The sequence below is a fragment of the Carassius auratus genome, unplaced genomic scaffold (genome assembly GCF_003368295.1).
Source record: "Carassius auratus strain Wakin unplaced genomic scaffold, ASM336829v1 scaf_tig00017060, whole genome shotgun sequence".
NCBI lineage: Eukaryota > Metazoa > Chordata > Actinopteri > Cypriniformes > Cyprinidae > Carassius > Carassius auratus.
In genome coordinates, this window is record NW_020524735.1 from 398,053 (window position 1) to 411,890 (window position 13,838).

The following is a 13,838-nucleotide window of genomic DNA, read 5'->3' on the forward strand; positions in this document are numbered from 1 at the left end:
AACTCTGCTGTTGACAGAGCTATAATAAGAACTGAAAGAGGCACAAAAGAGCCCTAGAAAACAAGATGCTCTTGGCCTCGGTTCCTTATGTAAACGATTGTAATTAAACATCCCATAATAACAAGCTTGTACATTTCCACGGCATGTGTTCTAAAATCTCATCTGAGGTTGCTATTATTTTCAGATGTTCCTTTGATGCTGTTTCTTTCATTTTAACAAACGTGACCTTTGTGGGTTAGCGTAGCTGCTAGATTACAAAGATATTGAGACCTCAAAATTTAGACAGATGTATACCAAGTTCTGGAGGTCTTTCAAAAGCTATAAACTATAACCTGACAGTGATTTGGATGGTGCAAAAGCCCAAACTCCTTGAGGAACAAATGCCACTGTAAAGCAATATTGGCTAGTGAACCATCGTTCTTCCCATTTTCAAAACAGACGACTGTTCGGGAAAGCAATCACATGTCTTCATCGGACATCTCCAGATGCTGTTCTAAATGCATCTGGCAGCCCTGAAAGCATTCCCTTTGTATTCATCTTAACTGTAATGGTCATACAGCCTGACAAGCCTTGTCATCGCTGTCTGCTTCCATAATTCCTTTGTCTCAGAACAGCAAAAAAATGTAATAAATATTTGCGTTTGTCCCCACACTAAACACAAACATAGTGAGCGGTCTGCGGGTAATACCTGATATCTGATGCTTTTGAAGGGAGAAATAAATGGAACAGGAAAACCATTTGCATTTCATAGAGATGAACCTGTGATGGAAATGAACCGGCTGTTATCTTCACCATTCAGGGCAGATAAAATGGAGTCAGCCCAGATCAGAGCAGTAATGAAGAGCCCATCAATGGGCGAATTGTTATCTTTAGTGCACGTTGAAATGAGAATATCATTTAATTCCTAGAATAATAACTACACAGTAGCTCACACAGTGGCTTGTGACATGCATTGAGCACATGTGAATGCCATCTGCACCGCTGTCTCCAACTGATCTGGAGAAGTTATTTCCTGAGGGGATCTTCATTTTACAGCATATACCCAGGAGGTTTTTTTCTTCTTCTTTCTTTCTCTTTTTTTTTTTTTTTTAGAAAATCCAGCTTTCATTATAAAGACTAGTGTCCTTGCATCTTTTCTATTTCTATGAGATGAAAGCCAAGCTGTCGATCAAATAAAGGGTGTCTTTAATTTTCCTAATGGCAGAAGTTGTAAAAGTGGCAGTGTTGCTGTGGGTGCTGCTGTGACAGTTCCAGCTGTGTTGTTTTGAATCTGTAAGAAAAATTTATTTCTTTTTCACCCCAAATAAAGGGAAAAATGTGGAAAATAGAGATAGGGAAGTCAGAGAAGGAAGGACAAAAAAAAACACATATAACATTTCAGAGGGGAGCTCAACCCCGGGGAGGAATTTGCTGTGTTCACGTGACTACACATGTGAATAGTACTTGTTAAATCATCATTCGTAGGAGTGCAGGGAGTGTGTGGAGATCAGTGTTGCTGGAGAGAAGCAGAGGGGAAGAGACGACCGCACACCCTGCAGGTGATTCCCGTATTAGAACCAAACCAGAGTTAAATCGACAGCTGTACTCACACTTCCGGCATCAAAGTGCTATATTTTAGTGGCAACTGAAAGCTAGATAGTACTTATTTCGTTGGGTGGCATCTGTCAGCCCTCGAGTCTGATGGATTTTTTCACTCACTTTGTACTCCTAAAACAACAAGAAACCCATAAACACAGAAATAAAAAAGTAGTTCTGAGAGGAATATGGATATTCTTGAGGCCCATGCTGAAAAACAAGTCAATTACCAGAGTTTATCACACTCCTCCATAGTAAGGCTGGCAACATAGCGGTGCTGCTGACACTGGCACATCTCAGGTCTTCCTCTCAACAGGGTAAGGACACAAGTGAAGCCATTGTCTCAATTCTAAATGACAGCCATCATGTTGCGCTCTGATGGGCACTCGTATCTTTAGGACCTAAAGGACAACGAGGTGACACACTGTCATTTGCATACTAGCCTCTCTCCTCCACTCACCTGTGACTGTGTCTAGACGACCTTTCACGTACGTCCTCAGGGGACCAGTAGGGCACGGTGATGCAAACCACTCTCAGACTTCATTGGCTTCCTTGTCTGTTATTAATTCTCCTCGGGGTGGGTCTCTCCTGAGAGTCTCCGTATGCTGGGCCACCTAAGAGATCAGACATGCAGTAGATGAAAAGAAGTAAATAAGAGAACTCTGAAAACCTCTCCACATGTTATCTGTCATGAGTACTTGAAGTATATTGAAGCCAGGTGGCATCACCAGGAAGTAGATTGTGGGTAATCTACTTGAATTCTCAATGCGTAGATTGTCGTAAGTCTGAAAGGCTCCTGTGGTGGTAACATGACATACCTGCAAAAATGTTAACAAAAGAAAGACTATGCTTCTCAAATGCCTCTTTTATAAAGTAACGAGTTTGGCAGGTATTGAGAGCTCAAGGCCTAGTCACTTGGGACAGTTTTAACAATATATCTTGAGCAGACTCTGAATTTGCCAGTACATTCTTATGATCTCTGAGGGATACAATATTACATCTTCTCTGTCCTGTAATACAGCTATTTTTCACTGTTTTGAGACCAACTAAGCGAAACAATATTGCAAGCAAAAAGAAATGTCCAGGAAATTGTGACATGAAGAACAAAAGAAGTTGAAATATATTTTAAAAATAGGGCTGTCAGTTGATTTAAAAGTTGATATATGTATTAAAAATATATATCATAATTTAACTTGTCCCCTCAACAACTGTTGTACAAATGGAGAACAGTTCTTGAACCGTCTGTAATCATAAAATTAAATCACAGTTAATTATTTTATACTATCGATTTTATACTATTGAAGTATCAGAGAAAAATACATGTGGGCAGCCTTGCAGTCTAAAAGTTGAGAATCACTGGTATATGTCAACATTTGCTAAGAAAAATGGCAGATAATTCAAAGACATTAGATTGTGGCAAATTAAAGTTTTACATTTAAAAAAAAATTATTTATTATATTTATCTTAAAGTAGATAAAGTTTACGTAAGGTCGGCATTTTTTATGTAATTAAAACAACTGTTTGTCAGTTTTGTGTGCGCGCTCCTCAGGTGTATGTGCTCAGAAAAAGTGCATGTCAGAAAAGAATTTAAATTAAAATTTTAACTGGCAAGGCTTTAAAGCACGTGCACATAATGTACTTTTGTGATTGCAAATAATTGCAGTGTCCTGTGAGTGCGCCAGAATTGCAACATAATGATATAACATGGGGAGCCATTTTAATCATCCACGATCAAAAATCATGATATTACACACCCCTTCCTTAAACTAACACCTTTAAAACTGTTATTTCCATTTAATAATTTAATAATGTCCATAATCACTTTAAATTGCAATAAGTTTAATATGTTGTGTGAAAATTCTAGCATTCTAGCATTACAATGGTAAAAAAAAAAAATATGTATATATATATATATATATATATATATACATATATATATATACATATATTAAATCAAAACAAATTGTATTTAAAAATCACGTTTAAAATCAGCCTTGGTTGGCCAAAGTGCTGTACTTAGCTAACAGTAAAAAACAAAAAATAAAAACAGGAAACGCAGTAGAATTACAAAGGTTGAAAGCACAAGAGTAAATATTAGTTTTAAGCATGGTTTTAAATTCAGCTTATGCAGAAGCAGTTCAAACAAGTAGTGGTGAGTTGTTCCACGACGAGATCGTGGGACAGAAAAAAATATATAGATTTTTTGATCAACGTGATCTAGATTGGTTGTGAGTGACAAATAGGTCAGAGAGATTTGGGGGCTGGATTGAAATCAGATTTTTAAATGATAACTAAAAATGTACAAACAATTTGATATCAGACTGGCAACTAGAGCAAGTAGAATTGGAGTATTTATTTCACAGCTGCATTTTGGACCATTCGGAGACAAGAAATCGAGGACAGAGTTAGTCAGAGTAGCATTTACACCACTGGGTGGATGAAATTTGAAATAGCAAACACTGTCACATGGATCAATGCAATGCTCAAGTGATCTTAAATATGAATACATTTCTCTGTGTTTTGCCTTGAACTCCATTACTCTCTCAGCTAATTTACTTTCATTATCATTATTTCTTTGTAATATCTAGACATTTTGTCATCTATTCAGGTTACTTGGATAAAGGAATGCACAGAGTAGACAAAATTCGTTAGGTTAAATATGCTAAAGGGGAGGGGGAATCTTTTGTGGTTTGTCATAATACAGGAGAGCAACAACAAGAAAATTGAACAGGGAATGAGGATTTAAAAAGCTCTGCAATTTTAATCAATAAGAATGCCTGCAGTAGCTTCAAGCTGTATTGACACTGACAAGGTCTTCACAGGACACCCAGTTCATTAACTCTTCATCACGTTCTTAAAGAGATAGTTTCCCCAAAATGAAAACTGTCATTATATACTCAACCTCATGTAGTTCCAAACCCGTATTACTTTCTTCTGTGGAATGCAAAAGGTGAATTTCTGGATATTTTCAACTGCTCATTTCTATATAGTGAATGCAAATGGAGACCAGGGCTGTAACATTTAAAAAAGGATGCAAAAGTAACTTTTGAAGTCATATGATACAGTAGCTTTGTGTGAAGAACAGACTGACTGAAAGTCACTTCAATCAATATTGCATCGACAGAACAAATTACCCCTCAAACTGCAGGAATAAACAAAGCACGAATAAAAACACTAATAAAAACATATCTCTCCACTTCTTCTCAGTAATGGAATATTCTATATTTCATTCTCTTTACAACTCACTGTAGTCATATCAGTTCTGCCATCGCCACAGTCATACACTCACGTCTTTACATACATTCTTCTTTATTTATGGATGAATACAAACGCAGATCCGTGCAGAAGTTACTTCCAAGCTAATTTCAATACATTACAATCTCTGCAACAGAGCTGACAAACAAGTCGATATTAAATGATGTGTTTTCTGCTCTATGCAACACTGCATAAATTACTTTAATAATCAGAAAACACGTAGATTTTTGACATTCATCTTAATGTAGTATTATATTTGTGTGTGTGCATCTTTTGCCTTATGTCTAAGCATAACATATTAATCAGAATTGCTACTGAGACAGATGAGGGTGAGCTCAGCAGTGTAATTTCTCATCATAACACAACACATACATAAATATTAATAGCATGGTTTTTGGCTGGTGGGCATGAATCATTTCTGTAGACAGAGAAGAGCCACCCATGCATGGCCAAAAACAGCATTTAAGAAAGTGCTGAGATAAACAGCAAAGCCTGGCAATGGGAAAAAACATATATGCTTCTGAGACCTCAGACAATCAGACAAATCAGAGTCTACTTGAAGCGTACTTACAGCAACTAAAGGCAGCTGCCAGTTCATATTCATTAATAGAGTTGGTAGTCATGCTGCCCATCAGCCTGAGCAAACTGAATGGCTTTGACAAAGATATAATTCTTGTGTTTATAAGCAACCAGGACAGTTTCATAAAGTGTGTTCATATAAATGCGATTGTTCACCAGAAAATGTAAAAAATAAAAAATCCTGTCATGATTTACAGAATGATGTCATGTCATCCCAAACCTGTTTTACTTACTTACTTCTGTGGAATTCTGAAAACTCTTTTTGTCCATACATTGAAATTGTTTTTCAAAATGTCTTCTTTTGAGAGGCAATTATAAGGGGGGTGATAAGCACTGGATAGCTGTTCCTAGGTCCAGCATCATATTTTGGACACCTGCATTATACAGTATAATAATAATAAAAAAAGCAAAACAAATCCAATTAATTGAAGCAAAATGTTTCACAAAAGGTTTCAATGACAAGTATGATGTTAAAAAGTAGGGATGCATTGGTATAAGGCACCGTTACTGCACGTATTAGTTCTCGTAAAAATGCCCAGATATCAGAGAGTGTGAACAGAGTGGTGTCCGGTAAAAAAAAGAAACAGTGACAACAGAACAGCAAAGAGCAAAATTGAGTTATTAGAGATTAAGGGTATCTATTAAGTACATGTAATTAATATATTGTTAAACATTCAATTTTCAGGCCTGTAAGGATGAGTGCGAGCTGATAAGCAGAGCGCGCTGAGTGGATTGAGCGTGTGGTGGCACAGATGCCACTGGAAAATTTGTAATTCGGTCGGTTATGTCAAAAGCAAGCAAGCAAACTGCACAAGTTACTAAAGTTATCTGACGGTAGGTAGAGAGCGAGAGAGAGAGATTATCAGTTATCCATGCATTCATTACCACACGTCTTGACTATTGTAGTTCACTTTATTATGGAGCTAATAGTTCATCTATTGGGCATTTACAGCTTGTTCAGAACGCTGCTGCTAGGCTTTCCTCCTTGCCGGTGGCAAAAAAAAAAAAAAAAAAAAAAAAATTGTTAGTGTTCAAAGTTTTAGTCTTCATTTACAAATGTTTAGATGACTTAGCTCCAGCCTACCTTTCTGTTTTGGTACTCCCTCATAACCCAGATTAAGTCACTTAGGTCTGCGATCTTGGATTAGGCTACTCTCTTTGTGTAGGACTAAACTTAAACATAGAGGGGGCAGAGCCTTTATAAGGGTTGGCCTCAAACTATGGAACAGCCTACCAGTGTCAATTCGAACGGTATCAACTCTTTCTATGTTTAAATCAAAAGTTTAAATCTTTTTTTTTTTATCTATGCCTTTTAACAACAAATAATTTTTACTTTGTGTATTTTACTTTGCTGTTTGAAGTTCTCCCTTTAAGTAATGTACAGCACTTTGGTCAACCTTGTGGTGAACTAACTTCATGCATCCACTAAAAATGACCTTAGTTGACTTTAACTCTTTCTATGTTTAAATCAAAAGTTTAAATCTTTTTTTTTTTTTTTTTTCTATGCCATTCAACAACAAATGATTTTTACTTTGTGTATTTTACTTTGCTGTTTGAAGTTCTCTTTTTATGTAATGTACAGCATTTTGGTCAACCGTGTGGTTATTTTTTTATTATTTCTTTTTCTAACTAACTAAAATGTGCGTTTCCCTGCATTATTTTAGGAAAATTTTTTGTGATTATAATATTGAGCTGCTGCAGTGGAGCAAAAATGACAAATGCTATGAAAATACAGGTATCGGTATCGGCGAATACCAAAAATTAAATTTTGAACTTCTGACTTTTTCTGAAAAAAATGGTATCGGTGCATCCCTATTAAAACAATTATTTAATTATTATTTAATTATTAAAGTATTAATAATACACACTAGTTACTATCAAATATTGGTGTAACATGTTAACATCACATTAATGCGATGAACTGCAAATGTAGTTATTCTACTAGTATACCGGTGTGAACTTGAGGGGAACTAACTTCATGCATCCACAAAAAATGACCTTAGTTGACTTCAATTTTTTTTTTTTTTTTTTAAGTCTTTATTTATTTTTATTTTTTTAAATCTTGATATTTTATCTCATGCAAGGAAATCCAGTCAGTTTTAAATGGAACATGCTATTGATACAGATTGGATATTCTAGTGTCACTTTTTGTTTTTAATTCGTTATGTTGCGTTGTATGTGTCTGAACAGGTATATGATCATCAGTATAAAGCCTTACTGGATGGACTGGAGACTGAGAGCATGATGGAAATCTATCCAGCACAACGCATCGAGATCTTCAGGATGGGAAAGGGCACTAATGAGGTCCTAGAGTTGCATGACTTCAAAAATGTAAGGGTTTATGACATACATGTGAAATATTTTTATTGTTATGTGAGAGATTCAGCTCAGAGTCTCAGCCTAGGAACTGCTGTTAAAATACAGACAGAGCATTTTTCTTTTTCTCTCAGACTGATGATATTGAATCTCTTTGAAAAGCACTGTGCTAAGCAAAAGCAAACTGGCAGCGATGACATCTCACATCAGCATTCAGACACACTTGTTGCTGGCACCATCTTCTTTCTAAATTACTATGGTCAGTGGAGCAAAGCCACAAAAGAGATTAGTTTCATTCAAGGCATTGCCATGGGAAACCAGAAAACAAGTGAATAGGTAAAATCATTCAAATCACATGTTGATGTAAATGAAAAGGGAGTTCGAGTACCGAGTCCTCTTCGGCACTTCTTGCAACTTCTGGCTCAGGGCAGACTTTGGAATTGATTTTTGTGAAGGAGGGATGTTGCAAGTCATTAAACACACTAAAACTACAAACCATCTCCACAGAGCCTGAAGGCTACAGCCCATGAATGGAAATGCAGTGGAAATGCCAACAGAAACACAAGCAAAATCCTTTCTCTACTCTTTTAGACAAGTACTCTGAGTGTCCTCCAGAAACTTAAAAGTAATAATGAAAATTCCACAGCAGCTTATAGGGAAAGCCAAGGAGACACGTAATATATTTTTTTACTGCAGTGCAAGGTAGAGTACCAGTAAATTTCCATTGTATTTATTTATTTATTGTCCAGGAATAACTGCATGAACTGTACTGCATGCACTGTATTGTTGCATATCACTCAAAAGCTTAGGGTCTTTAATATTTTTTTAGTCAGTTATTATTAATATTAATTTTAAATTAATAATTTTATTCTACAGTGTGGCATTAAATTCTTCAGAAGTGACAGTGAAGACCTGTATTGTCACAAAACATTTTATTTCAATAAACAGTCACATGTCTTGTGACGGCCGCTTTCTGTGCACATGACTCAGATGTGTGTGCTCAGAAAACCGTATATCAGAAGTTTAAACGGATATGATATAGACATGATAATTTAAACCAAACAGATGTTTTGTTTTGGCAGAGTATCCAAGGCAAAAGCTGTTAAGGCACAGCCCTGTTCTGGAAAAGTGGGCAGGGAACAGCAGCTCATTTTCATTTAAAGATACATGTACGAAAACGGCACGTTTTTGCTTCCACTCAAAATGGGAATTATAAAAGTGGTATAATCAATTATCAGTGGGGTATTTTGAGCTGAAATTTCACAGACACACTCTGGGGACACCTGAGACTTACATCTTACACTTACAATAGGAGCCCTTAAAAAAAAAATTGAAAGTATCAAGGTTTCCACAAAAATATTAAGCAGCATGATTAAAGGGGGGGTGGAATGCTCTTTTTCACTCAATATCCTGTTAATCTTGAGTACCTATAGACTAGTACTGCATCCTTCATAATTCCAAAAAGTCTTTAGTTTCATTATATTTATAAGAGAAAGATAGTCTGTTCCGTTTTTTCCCGGAAAAACATGAGCGGCTGGAGGCGTGACGTGTGGGCGGAGCTAAAGAATCACAAGCGCGAGTATGCTTTTGCGTTGAGAGCATCTGGAAACTGACATTACCGTGAGGAAAAAAACATCATCCAAAACAAACCATGGCTAACAGTCAGATTCAGCCGTTTATTTATGATCCAGAATCAGATCCAGAGGCTGAAATTTAACAAGAGCAGCAGCAGCAACGACTACAGCAGGACGTCTCTATGTAGTATGTATTGAAACTGTATATATTTGCTTAGCGGTTTTGGAAAATTACTAAGTTCCACTTTATGTCGTCTCTTTTTTTTTTTTTTAAGGTGTACATGTGGTAAGTGCAGTTTGATGCCAACATCGCATGTTGTTTACTTGATGTGCTTACGCGCCGATAGCTAAGTTAACAACACAGGGATATTTGAAGCAGTTTTACTCACCGCCTGCGGTTCCAACACACGATCGTGACCCTTTTTCGTTGGGACTGCATTATCCTTAAGAAATAAACGATATGCAAATCCGGCGTCAAACTGGGCCTTGTTTGTAAAACAAGCATCTTCGAAATGCAGGGAACAAACAAAAACACTTGCACAACTCCGTTGATGCTCTGTAAAAATAAACTCCATCCACTGGTCCCTTAATGCTGTTTTTTTTTTTTTTGTAATCTGTGCCAATCATTTCGGTCTCTCGCTCTGATCAGTGAATGTCTGTGCTCTGCTATACGGGAGCGCGCGCTCTTCCGGGAGAAGTGCCCTTAGGACCCATATAAGGAAATTCCGCTCCATCTAACGTCACACAGACCCATACTCGAAAAAAACTTTCCGAAACTTGTGACAAACCGGAAGGAGTATTTTTGGAACAAAAATCAGTATGCATGAAATAGCATTTCACCCCCCCTTTAACTTAATAATAGAAGTAAGAAATAGAAGTAAGATCATAGTAAGTAATGTTTCTTGAGCACCAAAATATTCTTTCAATGACAATTAAATATATTTCATACCCCTAAATGTTTGAATGGTTGCTTATGCATGTGCTACTCTGTATCTCGCAATTGTACAACTTTGTTTCTTATAACTTTGACTTTGTCAGTGTGACAGTAGTAAAGTGCAAAAGAGCTAGAAAAAGGCACGTTTTTCTCCAGTGTCTGTAGTCAGTAAAGATGCAGGGAGAATTTCTTAACAAAGTCAAAGTCTGTTTCTAACATCCTAATACAGAAACAGTATACTGCCAGGGCCAGTTTCAAAGACACAGGTTAAGTCTGATCTTAGTTCTAGTAATGCTGTTAAGAGCGATTCCTCAGTGCTAAATCAGTTTACCACCAGCACTTGTCTTCACCTGCATCTATGAAGCAGTATTTGTTGTCTCTCAAACCAATAACTGGCAGAAACAGGTGTGGGCATCTACATGCAAGTAATGTGCCAATTATTGGAGCAGAGCTCCTTTGCCCTCTCTGCCAATTGCATCATTCAGTGCTTCCCTTCGAATAATTGTCTCAGACCATGCACACATTTAATCTGGCTAATGGCAAAGCTGTACTTCAACAGTCTTTCTTAAATGACATCCTTTTCCTATTTTTTATCCATGTAATGAAGAGTCTCTCCATTTTCCAGTTGACCAGGCTCAGCAATAAATGCATTTCATCAGAAGATTGGTCCTTCTTGTGTGCAAAAGCAAACCATTACCAGAAATTGAAGAGCAATTTGTCGCAATGATTTTCAGCACAAACAATGCACTTTTCACTCCTCTCATGACAGTTTCTTTACTAATGGGTGAGCTTAGATGAGCATAACAAATTTGTTACTATGCAGTCTAACAGTAGTTATAAGAGCACAGAACACATTAATTTATGATGCTTCCTTTAATACTGCAGAAATAATTCAGCTCCGACAGTAAACTACTCACTCTCACTTTCCTGATGATACAACTGCAAAATGAGAGCAACTGTGGATTACTCAATGTATTCCCGAATGCAGGGAGATATTGTTTTTATCCTTCCACATGAAGAGTCTGTAACGCGATAGCCTTTATTTCCCTTCAAAGACTGCTTTCAGACAGTAAAGAACTATCCATAGACGCTCCTGCTTAAATGTTTTTTTTTCTCTTTTCAAGTGTAAAGCAACACATTCTGTATGGCAGACCATCAGCTGTGGCTTTCAGAAAAAAAGCTCCTCACTTCACCAAACAGATTAGCTTCGCAACACAGACCAAAAGTGCTGCAAATCAATGGGCTTTGCCTACATATAATCATGGCTTCGGCGGTATTCCTCTCTACTGGCTGGGGATGTAGACTAATAATCTTGAATTGGCTTGGAAATGATTCCCGTTGCTTTAGCTATATAACATTTGCTATATCTGTGCTGCACTGAAAAGGCTTTGGGGTGTTTTTGTGAGAGTATTTGGAGGTCAAATGCTTTTTTCAAATCATGGAATAAACAGTCAATCTCATTAATATCTATGTCTTTAAAGGGCATCACGGGCATTCGTTTTGCCAAGCACCAGAGATGCTACATCAGGGCTCAAACCAAGGAGCTACCCAAGATGGACTCAAAGACTATTGACGTAGAGGTATTCTAATCTCATCAAATACATCTTTCGGTGATCTGCTTCCTTTAAACAGGATGAAAAAAAAACAACAACATGAATTTTAAACATCAGACTGGGAATAATGAAACTTGCTTCAACCATCACAATTTATCTGAAATTTAGCTAACCAGCAAACCCACGCCAACTCCCCGACCCACCTCCACCATCTCATCATCCCCTCCAGCGTTTTCCACAAAAGTATAAATTTGGGTCTCCTGTGGCCGTGAATCCATCCGAAAGTCCACAATCCCATAACCCCTTTGTGGCACACATCAAATGGTGTTTGCCGTCAATCCTGAACTAATATTAATTTTTAATCATCTCCTCTGAAGCCTCAGCCCAAATAGCCTTAAGGAGAGAGAGAGAGAGGGGTCCTTGGGAAAGGTAAGCCATTAAAATGGTATTTGAAGATGTTTGCTCCATAAATTTCACTTGACTCAGGGCTGAAGTGATTCATCTCTGTTCTCCTGCTCTAATGGCTGTCTGTGATGCTCAGCAAGAGTGATGGGTGAAATTCTATCAATCAAGCATCCAATTTATGGGTGTCATGGAGAATGGCAGGCGGTTTCGAAAGCGCTAAACTCTCTTTCCGTGGCAGTTCATATCGAAATAGAGGAGTGCAGCAAAGTGTTGTGCCTCTCCGATTTGTATTGAAAACACAGTGATCTATTGCTGTCTCAAGTTCCCAGACATCCTCTTTGACTTTTGGAACAGAAGGTATTATAGGCAGAAACAGCCTGCATGTTCTCTCCCTCATCGTTTTAATGTCTAATCCATGTTTACAGATACTAATTGCGAAGCAAACGCCATATGTCACTGCTATTTCTCTCTTTTTTTTGCTAAATTGTGAAACCTAATTAGATTTTTCGGCTAAGCTTTGTTTCACAGATGTGAAATCAATCAGAGTTGGCCAGGGCTGAAGCGAGAGGGTAGACGGAAAGACAGTCGAGGGGGGACAGGGACTCATGGTGCAAGATGGAGCAAGCTGTTCCTACCGTTAAGACGCAGCTAACCAGGAGAACATTCACACAAATGATCTAAAGAGTGTAAAATGCCAAAAATGCAAGCTGGGAGCTTCACATGGAGGTGACAGAATTATTTAGGCTTGCTAACTGCCTATTTACATTCCTGCTTTCTCTAAATCTTTGATTATATACATACCAGCATGGAGACCTGAGATAAATCAGGATGCTATTGAAAACAAAGACTGCTTGAGTGTGGACGCTAGTGAGAGCAAGAGAGAGAGCAGCAGGACATTCTTTCCACGGTTGTAAGCATGTAAAGGAAGCAGAGGTTAAAATCCACATTATTAGCTCCAAGTGCAGCTGAGCCGCAGGGCATGCGACTGGGGTCCCAGAGCAAGCTGCCTTAACACGCTTCACCACAAAACAATGCTGGCTGAGAAGAAACTGCATGCCACTGATAAGGAAATAAAGCAGCCTGCGAGCACAACCAGGTGACAAGCACAAATTGTATGCTGCCAGTTTGTTTACCATTTTCAATTTATTCAGTCTGGGAAATGATGAAAGCGGTAATCCCTGAACTTCCCACTGGTCTCCAACTGCCCAAATGTCTCCGATGAAATCACGGCCTGTCTTTCCGCACAGCCCTTGAGTCTGAGGATACATTTGGTAACTACCTCTGTGCACCCTCTCTTTCCAACTTTTGCCATTGCTATTTATACTAAAGATGTTTACATGTAGTCAGGAATTAAAGCTGCAGTAGGTAACTTTTGTAAAAATATATTTTTTACATATTTGTTAAACCTGTCATTATGTCCTGACAGTAGAATATGAGAAAGATAATCTGTGAAAAAATCAAGCTCCTCTGGCTCCTCCCAGTGGTCCAATTGCCATTTGCAGTTATGGACCGCTCCCGGTAAGAAAACAACCAATCAGAGCTGCGGTGCGTAACTTTGTTTGTGTTCAAAATGTAGAACAATTTATATAATAGGCGAGTACACCATGAATCCATTTTCCAAACCATGTTTTTAGCTTGTCCTGAATC

The 13,838-nt window shown here is 37.8% G+C and overlaps 1 protein-coding gene across 1 annotated transcript in view; it reads left to right on the forward strand.

The window, feature by feature from the left end:
- The window catches only part of LOC113075439 (tenomodulin-like), a 39,265-nt gene that overhangs the window by 13,439 nt on the left and 11,988 nt on the right, over positions 1-13,838 (forward strand). Inside the window, exons 3-4 of the mRNA XM_026248150.1 lie at positions 7,600-7,740; positions 11,715-11,813. Coding sequence (XP_026103935.1) covers positions 7,600-7,740; positions 11,715-11,813 — 240 coding nt within the window. The remainder of the gene's footprint in view (positions 1-7,599; positions 7,741-11,714; positions 11,814-13,838) is intronic.